At 43.5% G+C, this 17281-nt stretch overlaps 1 protein-coding gene across 1 annotated transcript; it reads right to left on the bottom strand.

Annotated features, from left to right (window-relative positions):
- Window positions 1-867: 867 nt before the first annotated feature.
- LOC147317017 (glutathione hydrolase 5 proenzyme-like) lies at window positions 868-16610 on the bottom strand. Its single transcript, XM_086313581.1, has 12 exons — window positions 16309-16610; window positions 15792-15919; window positions 15607-15702; window positions 14649-14835; window positions 14406-14566; window positions 14031-14177; window positions 13666-13796; window positions 12187-12371; window positions 11251-11342; window positions 3263-3369; window positions 3006-3116; window positions 868-2913 (listed from the first exon to the last, which is right to left on the bottom strand). The coding sequence occupies exons 1-12, from the start codon at window positions 16473-16475 to the stop codon at window positions 2767-2769; spliced, it is 1659 nt and encodes a 552-aa protein (XP_086169707.1). The 5' UTR covers window positions 16476-16610; the 3' UTR covers window positions 868-2766.
- Between the last annotated feature and the right edge of the window lie 671 nt (window positions 16611-17281).

Genomic DNA, 17281 nt, shown 5'->3' with positions numbered 1-17281 from the left:
ACACACCGAACAGCTGGAACATCTGGGTCACCAGAAGAGCCTGCACCTGACCCCCAAAAGGAAGATTTATTTATTTATGCAGATTAGTCTGCAAATAGGGCAATCAAAGAAATCAGCTCAGCCCGTGCTGTTTGGGATTTGTTATTGGAATGTCGTGCTTGTTTCCCAGCCAGCAGATCATCTGCGCTGCTGTGAGCTGTCAGTGAAATGCCTGAACTGCCACTGTTTGCCAGGGAAAAGCAGGGTGGTCATCGCATGAGGCCCTACCCATGATCCTCTCCTGGCAACCTTTTGTTCCTGCTGCCAGACATGGTAATGTGACATTTGCAGCAGGTGGCTCCTATAAGGTCAGGGCACAGTGTGACTGTCACACCCCCCGAGGTCCAAATACCATGTGACGGGGCAAAGCAGCCCACCCTAAAAAACACCAGGATCTTATCATCTGACCTTTTCCCTTCAGGATTGATTTATTTTCCTGTATTACGAGTAAAATAACATTTTATCTGTGTTGCTGTGAGAATTGATTGCGTGCTGTAGGTGTTCACTGGAAAGTGCGTCAAACTTTCGCTCAGCAAACGTCTCTGCTGAATGTATGAGTCAACGTTTGATCGGATTATCTTGTTCCAACTGCTACAATGTCCCCCACAAAAAATTTCAAACTGATCTATGAGAAACAACATAGACAGGCTGCACAGACTACATTACGGGGCACACATCAATAACAGTGACCTCAGGTTGGAGGGAGAGACCAACAGCAGAAGGGCACATTGGTACATCCACAAAAAAGCCATTACTGCCCGGCTGTCAAACATCGACTGCGACCAGAATTTATTTTTTCCTTTTGTTTACTTTATTTTCAACTGTATATTCATTTTTTAATCATTTTGGTTTTACAAAAAAAAAAATAGAAACCAGATTTTCAATGCATCTATAACATTTTAAGGTGAAATTTAAAGTACTGACCATTCAACCATTTATTATAAAAATGAGCAACTTTGAAGATGTATCCATTACTATTATACACACAGGGAATATGTTTTGCACAAATGCAAAATTTTCATTTGATATATGTACATAAAATAACAGTGACAAAGCAGCTCATGTGCAAAGGGTAAAAATGCTATGCATGAACAGCTATTTATATGTCAGACATAAGAACCTCTGATCCAAAAGAAAAAAAAAAACTAAAGTTAAGAAGCAAAAAATATTTAGTATTTCATTTTTTTAAAGAATTTTAACCTCCTAAGACCTAAACTCTTTCATGGCATGCATTTTTCATTTCTCTTTGTTATTTGGGCTTTTGGGACCTGATGAATGTAAAAAAATTACCTGATTTTTTTTTTCCTGATTTTTGTTTCTGAGAAAAATGAGATCCACATAAGATGACATTCTATCTAAATTTCGATAGAACAGTGGCAGTATAATGTCCTCGTAAGTGGATATCAGGCCCTTGTAGAGCAAAATTTAGTATGTTGGTCTAGACAAACCAAAATGTGATGTCCACTGATGTGGATGCCATGTCCTAGGAGGTTAAACTGATGCCACACACCCTGCGACCAAATGGACGAATATCTCAATTTAAGACAACATTATGAATTAATCTCTATAGTCTGTTGCCTCTAGATTTTGTGAAGCTGACAATGACAATCGCACCAGTGTTATTTGGTTTAGCCTATTAAGTTTTAATTGTGAGTTTTACAAAGCTTGAATATACAAGTGGGACACGGGCACTGTGAAGTTACCCACTACTTTGTAGTGTTCTATTTCTAATGTCTTATGCCTGTCACCATTTTTTTTGTTTCATCCATCTGAACAATCATGTGAAGCATAGTTTACAAAACATGTAATCTATAAGACTTAAAAGCAAGAACTGAGCCTATAAATCCACCACAATCGAGCCGTTTTCCCACAGATTTCTATACAACTGTCTCTAGCTGGCACGACGCTTAGAAAAAACGCAGGTTTAAGTAATTTTAAACTATGTGCTTCTTTCACTTCTTTTATCTGCAGTCTATGTGAATGATTGTTTTTTTTTTTATTCAGTCTATTCATGTCCAAATTTTGGCATCAAACAAAGAATATTTTTTGAATATTTGCATGATTGTGAAATCAACATTTAAGAGAAAGATTTGGCTGTTAAATATCAGACCAACTATTATCCTAAATTGGCTGATAAAAATTTAGATAATGAAATTCAATATCAATATATCCCCAATAATTTATAAAATATAATAACATTTTTTTCAGTTTTTATGATGTATTTGTTTTCTTTGTACTCTTTTGGCTTTATGATTTGAACATTGAATTATTTTATCATTAAACTCAGTTTTATTATGCACATGCCTGAAACACGAGTGTAGTATCATGTACCTTACATATGTATCTGTTGCTTTTACTACAGAAAACCTGAAAGAAATGCCAGAGAAGAGAGAAATGGCAGAAGTACCAGATGGTAAAATGTGTACAAATAAGCAGAAGAGTGAAAGGGGGGGGGGTCAGGCACAGTCACAGATAAGGCTGTTGCTTCTTCTTGTGCAGCAAAATCCATCATGTTACTGTTAGAGTCAGTTGTGTCTAGAGGCCACGAGTTCAACTGCTACATGCTTCTGTAGGTACTCAGCTGAAGAAGACAGATAATCAGCATCTTGTTCAATGATTTTCCAGCAGGACAGACACCATCTGCTACAGATTTTGTGGTTTTGTGGCTGCAAGAATTTGTATAACCTTAAAGCTATGCTATTAAACTAACATCCCTGGCTTTTGGCCTCAGTAACCAGCTGCTTTGCCTTTTTTCCTTTCATCAGACCATGCAGAGATACAGCTGTCTTCCTTTTCCACAGCGTTAACTACATTGTAGAAACGTGTTGCTGGTTGATGATTGTGTCCCTTTTTCTTAAGAGCCTCAATTACATCCTGAAGTACAAAGAGGAGAAGAGATTCAGATAGAACAAAAGCAGAATTTCTTATTGTGCTATCATTTAAATACACTGAATATTTACACGTACCTTTTCAAAGTTGGGTTCAAACTTTACTGCATTTTCAGAGTCGACATAAACAACTGGAGTATTAATTGCGTCCTTAAGGCTCTTTCCAAACCAAAGGTGGTTTATGAGCGCCTTGAAGAGAAATAGTAGAATACATTGCAGTCTTTCAGATGGGAAAGTGATGATTAAAGAATGGATTAGGGTGAAAATGCCTCTGACTACAATGTTTACTCTAACACCAAAGAGGGTTTGCATCATTTTATCTCCTGGACACGTACCGAGGCCATTCCAGTAGTGATCATATTCCCACCAGTCGATCCAATCACCAGTGTCTTCGACTGAGACTTCAGCACAACTGGAGCCATAGAGGAGGGAGGCTGCTCTCCTGAGAAATACAACAAAAGCCTTGAGTGACAGCACAAAACTACAATCCACACTCATCACTGTTAGGAGAAAAATGATCACAAAATGATTGCTTCTGAATGATGTGAAGCAGAGGGTGAAGGGCATTTATTCAACCCTGACATGTGCCGTTTACTTTTGTTCAGCATCTGACATCAGACATCAATGTTCACATTGGCATCCTCGTCTTCAAGCAACTTAAAGAAGTCCAGACGCTTTTCTTTGCAAGCTCCTTTCACCAAAATAAAAGCTTTCCGAAAACCTCCGGTGCAAAAGTGTGCCGGTAGTGGTCAGACACGTTCTCACTCCCAAAGCGTAATAATTTTCGCTAGGTGACAAATTGTCAACATTTTATGCTTTCGGGTACCCAACACGTTCCTAAATTACGGCATCGGAAAAAGGAGAGCACATGAGAACCGTTTGGACTCAATCTACACATGTTGTTCATTTTCTAAAAATCGATTTGGAAAACACTATTTTACGTCATTTAACTGCTAGTAAAGGTTAGGAATAAGGTTATAGTTAGGGATAAGGTTAGGTTTAGGGCTGGAACACATGGCTGGAACGTCTATTATGGCGGGACCGTCATTCCACTGGAATTCAGCCATAACCCGACCATGAGAAAGCACGTCCGGCGATTTAGCTGAAAACATCGGAAGATCCGTTTTGTCGGCCATCCAAAGGTTTAGCAGTAGTGCACTCTTAGCAGCTGCAGTCTCCACTTCACAATCGCTGCAGCACATGTCCAGCAAAATCGCTGGACATGCTCGTAGGCAAGAAGTGAAGCGGGGAGAAGTGTGGAGGAGAACAGACAATTTTGCACCGGAGGTTTTCGGGAAGCTTTTATTTTGGTATTTCCATTGATCCGTACAATTAATTTGCATATTAGCCTAAACATTTAGGTTTAACATTTAACATTTAGCATTTAGATTTAACATTTAGATTTAGATTTAACATTTAACATTTAGATTTAAATATAATATTTAGATTCAACATTTAACATTTAGATTTAACATTTAACATTTAGATTTAAATATAATATTTAGATTTAACATTTAACATTTAGATTTAACATTTAACATTTAGATTTAAATATAATATTTAGATTTAATATTTAACATTTAGATTTAATATTTAACATTTGATGAAAAGTTACAAATATTTTACTAAATGTTGTAAAGAATTACTCAAAAAAATACGTTTTTGTAAGGTTTTGAGCTAAATGTGGAAAAATGTTGCCGTTAATTTCAGCATGTTTCACTTTACAAACGGCGCCCCATAGATATCCACAGCTCCTAAAGGTGTAAAAGGTGCTAAAGCTTCATATTAACTAGCTCTAGAATACAGCCGTAGCCATGAATCCCTGCTTTGGTACAGAAGAGCTTTTAGCATTTAGCTAACAATAGCATGCTAATTTTAGCTAAATGCTAAAATGCCAACATGCTCACAACCTAACATGCTAATATTAAATATGCATTTTTATCAGGTATATAAATACCTCAGTTACATCAACATATGATACATCGACAGAAAAGTGCCAGTGTAGCTAAGTACTCACACGTGTTTGTACAGAAATATAGAAAGAAATTTCGAATATGTCTGGACCAATAATAATATCCAAATAGAAAATGATTTATTCAAATGCCCAACCACAAACGCATAAAATGTGCCGCTAAGTAAACAGATTATTTCTAACCTTGGACAGCTTGGTATGTAGACTATTTGAAGTTGGCTAAATCTCTATTACAATTACTAGCAAAAACACCATTCTGTATTTAGTGGTGACTTAAACAATACACAGATGCAAATGTTGGTCACCTTTAAGTTAGGTATAGGTGGGGTACACTGAACGTGACATGTGAAACAAAAAAAATGGAGAACATAACGTCGCATTCGCAGAGGAATGATGGAAAAAAAACATAAAAATTGCTGTATTAATAATATTAATAATCGCTGTATGTGTGACGATGTTTGTGCAAAGTTTTGTTCAGATTAGTCCACCGGTTAAGGAGGTGATAGGGTACATACAGACATACAGTGGGGCAAAAAAGTATTTAGTCAGCCACCGATTGTGCAAGTTCCCCCACTTAAAACGATGACAGAGGTCAGTAATTTGCACCAGAGGTACACTTCAACTGTGAGAGACAGAATGTGAAAAAAAAATCCATGAATCCACATGGTAGGATTTGTAAAGAATTTATTCGTAAATCAGGGTGGAAAATAAGTATTTGGTCAATAACAAAAATACAACTCAATACTTTGTAACATAACCTTTGTTGGCAATAACAGAGGTCAAACGTTTACTATAGGTCTTTACCAGGTTTGCACACACAGTAGCTGGTATTTTGGCCCATTCCTCCATGCAGATCTTCTCGAGAGCAGTGATGTTTTGGGGCTGTCGCCGAGCAACACGGACTTTCAACTCCCGCCACAGATTTTCTATGGGGTTGAGGTCTGGAGACTGGCTAGGCCACTCCAGGACTTTCAAATGCTTCTTACGGAGCCACTCCTTTGTTGCCCGGGCGGTGTGTTTTGGATCATTGTCATGTTGCAAGACCCAGCCTCGTTTCATCTTCAAAGTTCTCACTGATGGAAGGAGGTTTTGGCTCAAAATCTCACGATACATGGCCCCATTCATTCTGTCCTTAACACGGATCAGTCGTCCTGTCCCCTTGGCAGAAAAACAGCCCCATAGCATGATGTTTCCACCCCCATGCTTCACAGTAGGTATGGTGTTCTTGGGATGCAACTCACTATTCTTCTTCCTCCAAACACGACGAGTTGAGTTTATACCAAAAAGTTCTACTTTGGTTTCATCTGACCACATGACATTCTCCCAATCCTCTGCTGTATCATCCATGTGCTCTCTGGCAAACTTCAGACGGGCCTGGACATGCACTGGCTTCAGCAGCGGAACACGTCTGGCACTGCGGGATTTGATTCCCTGCCGTTGTAGTGTGTTACTGATGGTGACCTTTGTTACTTTGGTCCCAGCTCTCTGCAGGTCATTCACCAGGTCCCCCCGTGTGGTTCTGGGATCTTTGCTCACCGTTCTCATGATCATTTTGACCCCACGGGATGAGATCTTGCGTGGAGCCCCAGATCGAGGGAGATTATCAGTGGTCTTGTATGTCTTCCATTTTCTGATGATTGCTCCCACAGTTGATTTTTTCACACCAAGCTGCTTGCCTATTGTAGATTCACTCTTCCCAGTCTGGTGCAGGTCTACAATACTTTTCCTGGTGTCCTTCGAAAGCTCTTTGGTCTTGGCCATGGCGGAGTTTGGAGTCTGACTGTTTGAGGCTGTGGACAGGTGTCTTTTATACAGATGATCAGTTCAAACAGGTGCCATTCATACAGGTAATGAGTGGGGGACAGAAAAGCTTCTTACAGAAGACGTTACAGGTCTGTGAGAGCCAGAGATTTTCCTTGTTTGAGGTGACCAAATACTTATTTTCCACCCTAATTTACGAATAAATTCTTTACAAATCCTACCATGTGAATTCCTGGATTTTTTTTTCACATTCTGTCTCTCACAGTTGAAGTGTACCTCTGGTGCAAATTACTGACCTCTGTCATCATTTTAAGTGGGAGAACTTGCACAATCGGTGGCTGACTAAATACTTTTTTGCCCCACTGTATATACATAAATATGCTATAATCATTATAGTAATGTCATGGTCCTGCGACCATGACTCGGTGACTTTGTGTTTGTGTTCTTTATTGTTATTACTTTTATTATTATTCATGGCTGTTTTGGGATGGTTTGTGTTTGGGATTTTAGATACTGGGTTTTGGGTTTGTGCTCCCTCTATTGGTCCCTGGTGTCAGTGTTCCCCTGTCTCGTCAGGTTAACCAGGTCCAGCTGTGTCTCCCACCTGTGTGTGATTTCCCAGTGTCTCTCTGTGTACTTATAGTGTGTGTTTTCCTCTGCTCCTCGTCGCGTCGTCTGTATTCATACCTTGTGAAATCCCCTGCGTGCTCTCCCTGCTGTTCTCCCTTCATGTTCAGGTTTGCCACTCCTCTGTGTAGTTTATCCCAGTTTAGTTCGTCCTTAGTTCTGTTTGCCATCTCCACTTTATGTCTGGTATTGTTAATAAATCACCCTTCACATCTGAATAAGTGCTGCATCTGAGTCCTCCTTTCCACTCTTCACACGGCCGCTGCCCCGGACCGTGACAGTACGACGTGACCACAAGATGGACCCAGCAGCGCTTAATCCGTCCAGGGAGCTACGGGAGACGCTCATCGATGCCACACAGGAGCTCATCGACCTGTGGCTGGAAAACCCGGGTGGCACGTCCCAGCGCGCTATAGAGAGGCGGCTACAGCGTCTGGTGACCGGTCTCCCATGGCTTCTGGGCTCGCTTCGTTCGTGGGAGCAGGAGTTTCTTCTTTTGGACCTTGGACTTCTCCCCCCATCTGCATTCACTTTCGAGCAGCCCGATGCGGTGAGTGAGCGGGATGCATTGCTTTCCCCAGTTTCCGGGACTTTGTTTTCTGGGGCTATTCAGAGCGGGATGGGAGACTGTATGGATCGCTTACCTACCTTCGTGGTAACGGATCCTTCCCAAGTGGGCGTGTACAAACCCGCTGCAAAACTGACAGACTGTGTCTGTCTGAGCCAGGACTTTATTGCCATTCTCCGGCTCAGTTCTGTGTCCAGCCACAAGCTTCCCAGTCTGTAGCTCAACCATTAGCCTCCCTTAAGCCACAATTTTCACACTGTTTTTCCACCGCTGTTTCTGAGCAGGGAGACAAACTGTTTCACTACGGACCTGTTCCTCAAAAGCTGGCTACATTAGAGACTATTGCTCACTCCGGGGCTTCCCCAGAGGCTGGGTTACTGCCCTCAGCTTACTCTGGACCCCTGGAGGCCAAGATGCCAGCTGTGAACTGCACCGGGCTGTCACTGCCTGAGCAGGGTCAGTGCTCTGCGCAGCTGCAGCCCTCCTTATGTGTGCCGGAGGCCCACGTGCCTACTGGTTTTGTTTCATACGTGCCAGAGGCCCACGTGCCTACTGGTTTTGTTTCATATGTGCCAGAGGCCCACGTGCCTACTGGTTTTGTCTCATATGTGCCAGAGGCCCACGTGCCTACTGGTTTTGTTTCATGTGTGCCAGAGGCCCACGTGCCTACTGGTTTTGTTTCATGTGTGCCAGGGGCCCACGTGCCTACTGGTTTTGTTTCATGTGTGCCGGGGGCCCCGGTGCCCACTGGTTCTGCGGCTGTTTTCGCTGGGGGGCCCGAGGAGCCCGTCCAGCCTCCTGCTTCGCTAGCTGGGGGGCCCGAGGAGCCCGTCCAGCCTCCTGCTTCGCTAGCTGGGGGGCCCGAGGAGCCCGTCCAGCCTCATGCCACACTGACTGCCACGTCGGCTGGGGGGCCCGAGGATCCCGTCCGGCCACCTGTGGCTGCTTCTCCACCTGTGGCTGCTTCTCCACCTGTGGCTGCTTCTCCACCTGTGGCTGCAGCGCCGCCTCCTGCAGTACCATCACCTGCAGCGCTACCACCTGCTACTGCCACGCCTCAGCCTGAAGCTTCAGCCTCGCCTGGTTCTGGTCCAGCTTCATCCTCACCTGGCCCAGCTTCAGCTTCAGCGTCAGCTTCGCCTGACCCAGCTTCGGCTACAGCTTCATCATCGCCTGGTCCGGCTTCATCCTCGCCTGGCCCGGTTTCATCCACGCCTGGTCCGGCTTCATCCTCGGCTTCAGCCTCGCCTGATTCTGGTCCAGCTTCATCCTCACCTGGCCCAGCTTCAGCTACAGCTTCGTCCTCGCCCGGCCCGGCTTCAGCTACAGCTTCTTCATCGCCTGGCCCGGTTTCATCCACGCCTGGCCCGGTTTCATCTCCAGCTTCATCCACGCCTGGTCCGGCTTCGGCTTCTGCTTCAGCATCGCCTGGTCCAGCTTCGGCTTCTGCTTCAGCATCGCCTGGTCCAGCCTTTGTGTCTGCATCCTCGTCTGGTCCAGCCTTCGTGCCCGCATCCTCGGCCACAGCATCCTCATCTTCACCCACTGCGCCTGGTCCAGCCTCCGCTTCAGCATCCTCATCAGCCTCGCCTGGTCCAGCCTTCGTGTCTGCATCCTCGTCTGGTCCAGCCTTCGTGTCTGCATCCTCGTCTGGTCCAGCCTTCGTGTCTGCATCCTCGTCTGGTCCAGCCTTCATGTCTGCATCCTCGTCTGGTCCAGCCTTCGTGTCTGCATCTTCGTCTGGTCCAGCCTTCGTGTCTGCATCTTCGCCTGCAGCAGCGTCTTCAGCATCCGCACCATCGCCTGCAGCAGCGTCTTCAGCATCCGCACCATCGCCTGCAGCAGCGTCTTCAGCATCTTCGCCCGCTGCGGCCCCGGCTTCCGTGCCTTCAGCCTCGCCTGGCCCAGCCTCGTTTGGGTCTGGAGCTAAACGGCCGTTTTCTAGACCGCTGGCTAGGCTACTGGCCGGGCGCCATCGCCTGAGCGGCCGCCGTTGCCTTCCGCACAGCCGGCCCCCGGACCGCCATCGCCTGAGCGGCCGCCGTTGCCTTCCGCACGGCCGGCCCCTGGACCGCCATCGCCTGAGCGGCCGCCGTTGCCTTCTTCGTGGCCGGCCGCCTGAACTGTGTTTCGGACTCGGCTCCCCTGTGGGTTTTGTGAACGTTTGTTTGGGACTCTGGGGCCTTCGTTTTGGTCATGGCCCGGTCCCTCCGTCCTGGGCCCCCTGCCACCCGCCCGGGTCTGGTGGTGTGTTTCTGTGGCTGTCAGGGGCCAGCCCTTGAGGGGGGGGGGTACTGTCATGGTCCTGCGACCATGACTCGGTGACTTTGTGTTTGTGTTCTTTATTGTTATTACTTTCATTATTATTCATGGCTGTTTTGGGATGGTTTGTGTTTGGGATTTTAGATACTGGGTTTTGGGTTTGTGCTCCCTCTATTGGTCCCTGGTGTCAGTGTTCCCCTGTCTCGTCAGGTTAACCAGGTCCAGCTGTGTCTCCCACCTGTGTGTGATTTCCCAGTATCTCTCTGTGTACTTATAGTGTGTGTTTTCCTCTGCTCCTCGTCGCGTCGTCTGTATTCATACCTTGTGAAATCCCCTGCGTGCTCTCCCTGCTGTTCTCCCTTCATGTTCAGGTTTGCCACTCCTCTGTGTAGTTTATCCCAGTTTAGTTCGTCCTTAGTTCTGTTTGCCATCTCCACTTTATGTCTGGTATTGTTAATAAATCACCCTTCACATCTGAATAAGTGCTGCATTTGAGTCCTCCTTCCACTCTTCACACGGCCGCTGCCCCGGACCGTGACAAGTAAGTTGCAACCTTACTAATTGTTTTGGAACTGTGGAAATTTCTCTGTATTTATGTAACTACATCATAAGTGTGAAGTCTCTCCTTTGGGTCCCAAACTGTCCCAGTGACCTAGATGAGCAGCTGGCTGGCACTGACATTACCTGATTTTGAGGAATATGTGTCTTAATGTTACGGCAGCCTCTTCTGAATCTTTGACATAATTACATAAAAGAAAAATATGTTGTGTCAGGAAAATGATTTCAGAACTGTGAGATAATAATAGGTCACAACAAGATGTGTTTACTTAGTTTATCTTGACGTAAGGTATGATAACGTTTTGGAGGGTTTTTTGTATCAAGCTCCTGAGTCTCCCGTTGCTCCAGTTTAAAACTGGTCTCACAAGATTTGTCTAACAATGAGGCAGTGTTTCATTAATCCCACTGCTGAAAGGGAAAATAACAGTTACCACTAAAAAAATAAACTCTTTGTGCCATTAGTAAAAAGCCATTGAAAGAATCCTCACTGTGCCACCTCTTCTGCCTAATGCTCTCCCGTGATTGCTTGAGTTTCATAAATATTAAATGTAAAATGGATCGTGCTGATCCTTTACCTGTAGAGATACTTTCAGCTCTTCTACAGAAGTCATACAACTGGTTGTTGAGGATGATTCCAGTACTTGGAGAGAAGACTTTGGAGCCAAATCTGTAAAGAAAACAACATTAAATCAACTAGATCTACACCCTGTGACGCAGACAACACAAACTCATTCTGCAGTACAGCCATTGTACAAAGCAGCTTCTAAAAATAATCTCTTAAACCTTTTTAATCTTTCAGTTTCAAAGGAAGACACATTTTTGATAGCTGCTTATGTGCGATTTTTTCAGTCGCGCGATTAAAAGTTCATAGGTCACGATGCAGGGTCTCACACTATACGGCCCGATGCTCTGATGCGACCTGAGTGCTCACACTGTGCGTACATAAAACGAAGGTTATAACAGAAATTCTGTCGCTCGCTCTCCCTCTCTGTCTTTCACTCACACAGACACGCACACCACCACCATCAACTTTGCTAAATTGCTAATGAAAAACATTGATCAGGCAGCTGTGATTGAGCAGCAGTGTAGATCCAACTATTTTCACGGTTGTTGTGGTCGTGATAATTTTGTGAGGCCACATCGAAAAGGCTCGGATGAGCTTTCCAAAGTTCTACAAGTTGTGCCTCCATCGCTTGTGTCCAGATCACACGCTGCACTGCCGTGCTGCGCCATCTTTTTCGCTGACATTTGTGTTTGCGCGTGCGCAGTGTGACAAACTGCAGTGACACCCTCGCGACCAAGCGATTGATGATCTGGAGCTGGTCGTGAGGTGTTAATCGCGTCTCGTTACCCCACGTATACTATACGATGCACGATGAAGGCCAAAATCGGGCCGATCGTCAAAACGGTCGCACGACTCAAAAATCGGCTCAAAATGGGCCAAAAATCGCACAGTGTAAGCCCAGCATAAGTCCAGCATAACAGTGAAACAGATTCATCCAGACACTGACATGTGGTTGATGCTGCTGGTGACAGACACAGCGGATCCATCTTCAGTCAGCACAGACACATGTGTGGTACCCATGCTCTCCAGATACGGAGTGATGCCGTAATACTGGAGATCGTGAGTCTTGTCGCTGCTGATCAAGATCCGTATGTTGTCTGCAAAGCTACCCTCTGTGAAATTCTTTGCCATCTGTTAGAAGTACAGATGGCAAAAAAACAAACGCATTACAGAAAATACAGGAATATCAAGACAAACAACAAATTAGAGCCAAATCTAAAAGGGATTTGAGTTCATCTGCTTTTAAAACTCTTATTTGTTACTTATTTATTTCAAACATTACACTGCCTGTCAGAATTATCATGTTGAAATGAAAGATTTATGGGAGAAAGCACTCTATGCAGTAATGTGAAAAACTAAGTACACCCTTACTGCTTCCATAAGAATTAAGAGGGTAAGTAGCAGCCTGATGCTGTTAATCAAATGCACTTGATCAGATGTAAGAGTGAGCACACATACATGTATAAAAGAAGACGTTTGCTAGTCTAGAGTGTTCCATTGCTTTAACACAATGCTACAATCTTCCCACGACTGGAAATTGCTGTAAATTTACCCTAAAGTCAAAGTGTGCATTGCTCAAAGAAATTGATATAAACTAGAGAAAACCTCTAAACTCACAGTACAGCGAGGAAAGACTAACACTAATGGCTTGTTTAGAAGGGTTGACAGAAGAAGGCCTCTTCTCCAAACCACCTCAACTTGAGGAGTAGTGGCTGTACTCTGAGCCCCTCCTGAGCTCCTCATCCTAACTCAGAGGCTAAGCACAGTCACCCTTCAGAGGAAGCTCATTTTCACTGCCTGTATCTCTTCCTTTCTCACTACCCACACAGCATATCATCACAAACACCTCATAACGAACTGTCAAGCACAGTAGTGGAGGAGGGACGGTTTGGGCTTTGGTACCTTGTGAAGCATGTAAAAGGCAGACATTTATTTGCAAACGTTCAGTTTTGCAAATGTTCAGTCATGATCCAGACCCTAGAGAGGGCCAGATTCCTCCACAGTAATGTGAGAGACTGATAAAGCCGTATAGAAAATGATTGTTTTAAGATAGTGTTGCTAAAAGTGGTTCAACACACCACTGAATCATGGGATGTACTTAGTTTTCTACAAGACTGTACAGCAAAGGTCCTGCAAGTTCTTTTTCACATTACTGTACAGTGAAGGGGAAATAATTACTTGATCCCCTGATTAATTTGTAAGTTTACAAAGAAATGTCTCTAATTTATGGTACTTTTGTTTTAACGGAGACAGAATATCAACCAAACATCCAGAAAAAAAAACAAAAAACAAAACACACATTACATAAAAGTTATAAACTGATTTGCCTGTTACTGAGTGAAATTAGTTTTGGTAAAACATGACTTTGTACTTGTTGGAGAAACCTAATGCCTGAATCTTCTTGTTGGTATTTTCAGATACTTACTTTATTTGAGTGGAACTTTGGATCTCGGATATGTTTCTTTAATCCATTGGAAAATTTGAAAGCTTCAATATAACGATGATAATATAATATTTTTTCATCAGTCGTCTTAAGTTCTGAGTTCATTTTATATCCTGAAAATATAAACAATTGTTATTTCTTTTATTTAAAAATATATTCTCACTGTATCACACTTGTAAAGATTTGATAGGACCTGTTTCTTCCATGCAAAAAACACCATATGCAACAACCAATAAATGCAATAATTTGAACAGCTCAGCTCAAAAAATAAAATGATCCAAAAGCATCACATAGTGATTTCGAAGTATAGATGATCAGAATCTCTGCAGTCAGTGTCTAACAGGAACCTTTCATGATGTTGAGGATGAAGCTGAGGATGATTCCTCCGGCAGGGGGCGGAGGGAAGTACATCTGGTACTCTCCCAAAGGAACAGCCCACGCATCAGTCACTGTAACTTTATATGAGGCCAAGTCCTGCAGTGTGAGTGTTCCTCCTGAGCAAAAACATTGAAATAAATGGTTCTGCTAAGCACAACTGAACACAGTGCATCTCATAATCAAAACTTTTAATGGATCCAGACAGCCCACAGTGTAGCCTATGAGGGATCATGGCAGAGATTCACAGAGCCAATTGATTTGTTCGTTTGTAATTAGATCATTGTGCCTGGCAGACATAGAAAATGGTCAGAAAAGAGAGCAGGATAAAACCTGTCTGACAATACCTTCTTTCTGTATGTCACTGATTAAATCCTTCGCTATTGTTCCGCTGTAAAACACATCTGGTCCCTCATTTGCGATCATCTCCAAAGTGTCAGCCAGTTTCTCAAATTTCACAGTATCACCGGCTTTAAGAAGGTTTCCGTTCTCGTCTGAATATAGTTTCCTAAAAGACAAAGACAGGGAGATAAAACATTAATTGCTTGCTCCTCATATTTTTGAACTCACATTGTCGACATATTTCATACCGCAGTGACTGGGTGCTGCTTGTATTGATGGTTGGGAGGTATAGACTTTGGACGTAAGGAAGAGGGAATCCTTCCCTGGCCAGTTTGATGGTCGGCTGAAAGAGGTCGGCCCACGGCAACTTCCCATAAAGCTGATGTGCCTCTGCATAACCTCGAATTTCCCCAGGAACCCCAATCCATCTGCTATCTGATCACAGTAACACATACATTTACTCATGTTTTGAGTTTACTGTAACTCCTTTATCATCCATATGTAGCGCTTCTCTACTCTATCTGAGCACTCAAAGTATTTTATACAACTTGTTCATTCACCCAATCACTTTGCTAGGTTTTTAGTTCTATCTAACTGACATGCATCCGTCGAGCTTCTCGATGGATGCATCAGAGAGCAACCTGGGGTTAGCATCTTGCCCAAGGATATTTGGCATGCAGACTGGAGCAGACTGGGATCGAAACAACCTTCCGGTTAGTAGGTGACCCGCTCTACTACCTGAGCTACAGCCACCCCATGTTTCTATTTGACTATTTGTTTTTACATGTCTACAGTTTTCCTGGTTTAATAATGTTTACACAATATAATTTACATACTTTACTTTCCATTTATGTCCGCCTACATTAACACTAAACTGAATAGAAGATTAATCACTTTGCTGTTCTAGCACGTGTGATCTTGCAGTGCCTTGGGTATGTAACCGCAGCTACTTGAAGTCATCCCTGTCAAAGAAAATATATCTGCAGAATGGTCTGACAGGATCTGCTGCTTATGTCATGACAAACCACCAAACAGAAGTCTTTAAACTTTGAGCCCTGAGCTTGTAAATTCATTACTCAATGTGGAGCTTCTCAAGCCGGTAATTGGGCATGACACATGGAAGATTAAAACAAGAAAGACAGCCTACAAAAGACGCAGGGGAATAAAAAACTGATGCAGAAGTCTTATAAAAGAAAAGCAGCCTACCTTTTTTTACTTGAATAGTGCTGTTACATGACTTAAGCAGGTCAGGGTTCAAGTTTGCAGGGGCGGTCTCTCTGGAATTGATGATTTTCACTTTACCTTTGAAAAGATGAGACATTATAACTTGATCCTTTCCGGCAGGCCTGAAGCGCTGCATTAGAATAAGGGGAGTGAGGGTGTCTTGTTACCAGAGACGTCCATAATTGTGAATATGGACCCCCCTCCGATACCAGCACTCTGTGGATTCATGATTGAGGTGCACAGCAGCGCAGCAATGGCGCCATCTACTGGCGAGCCGCCTTTCTGAAGAATGTCCCTAAATGAACAGAAGAATGTCCTTCATCACTTTGCGTTCCTATTTTCGTTGTCGAGTGCGCCTTAAAAGTAGGGAAATGTTTATGTTTTGCATAGACCGCTGTTTTGCAAATCACCTCCAATTTCCACTCTTATGAAATGTTACATGGTTATGCAATCGCATACTGAAGCGTGCTCATTGAACTCATGAACTCATTACTTGGGTGAGGAGCTGCCTCGTAAATAGAGAAACACCATAATCCTCCACTTCCGTAATGATGATTATCCGGGTTAAGATCCCCAAAATGTTTTAGTGTTTGCCAAACTTTGGTTAAGAAACCAGCATATTTTGCCTTAGTTGGAACATAGTAAAGAGAGCAGTTTGGTTGAAAAGTTTCAAATGTCACTCACCTTCCGATCTCTGAACATCTCCCTGAGTCTGCGGCCACTGCAGCTTTCGAGAAAGTGCCAGTTGGGCATTTGCGTCTCGCAAGTACAGCAATACACACAATTATAGCAACCAAGCAGAGTAGTATCAGTGCGCAACAAGTGTACACTCTCGCCTTAGACCTCGCCATGGCTGTTGTTTCTCTGTGTCACCACTTCATCTGACCGACTACTTCTCTAAAATTTTACAACCTGATGAATAAATTGGGACGTGCTTGGCTCCACCCACCGCGATAAGCGCGCGGAGAGGAGGACAGGAAAGAAACCAGCTGCTGATCCAGTCTCAGAACTTTGCGCAGAGAAATCATAGAGTTGATAGAGTCGAGTAGCTCGATAAAACATGCTTATTAAAAAAAATAGTGCAGCATTCTGGGATTTGCTGGAGATGCACAAAAACATTACAGCTTAAATCGTCAAGAATATGAGGTTTCATGGGAGGGGGGGGGTCTTCTTTTAGTCTGGAAGCTGCTTTTTGTGTGATATCTTCACAAGTGTTTAAGCAAATGTCTGCCTTTTACATAAACCAGCCAGGGCCTGTCACAATGATATTCAGGAAGAAGTCGCAGGTAACAGTGTCATATCATGTTACTATATGTTGTTGTGCTTGTTCTACAAGTGAGGCTCGTTTAGAAAGGAGAGTGCACAGCTGTAGATTTCCCTGTGGTGGAGCCAAGAATGATTGTACGGTGTCCAGCTTTCGTTTTAACGACAGGAACATATATTATAGACATACTCCAGATCTCCAAAATAACCTTCTTTTGGACCTTATTGCAAGCTTCAAAAATATGATAAAGCTGACAGATGTGCTCTGGAAAGTAAAAATGATTTCATCATCACTAAAATGTGTTTGCAAAAGAATTTGCAAAGTCATGCCGATTCATCACGAAACACTGAATCAAACTCCTTTATAAGTTAAAAGTATCCCTATTAGTATTGG

This window comes from Aulonocara sp. 'chitande type north' Nkhata Bay, linkage group LG12 (assembly GCF_057382095.1).
Source record: "Aulonocara sp. 'chitande type north' Nkhata Bay isolate Kocher_YH1m ecotype deep benthic linkage group LG12, A_spYH_male_GT1.1, whole genome shotgun sequence".
Classification (NCBI taxonomy): Eukaryota; Metazoa; Chordata; class Actinopteri; order Cichliformes; family Cichlidae; genus Aulonocara; species Aulonocara sp. 'chitande type north' Nkhata Bay.
The sequence above is the reverse complement of the archived record's forward strand: the minus strand, read 5'-3'. Positions and strand labels throughout refer to the sequence as shown.

Bases quoted from the DNA above. Each gene is read 5' to 3' on its own strand.
- LOC147317017 (XM_086313581.1), bottom strand. From the start codon at position 16,475: ATGGCGAGGTCTAAGGCGAGAGTGTACACTTGTTGCGCACTGATACTA. The intron at 14,567-14,648 runs GTATGAAATATG...TTTGTCTTTTAG, and splicing joins AGCAGCACCCAGTCACTGCG to GAAACTATATTCAGACGAGA. The intron at 11,343-12,186 runs GTCAGTGTCTGG...TTTTCTTTACAG, and splicing joins ACCAGCAGCATCAACCACAT to ATTTGGCTCCAAAGTCTTCT.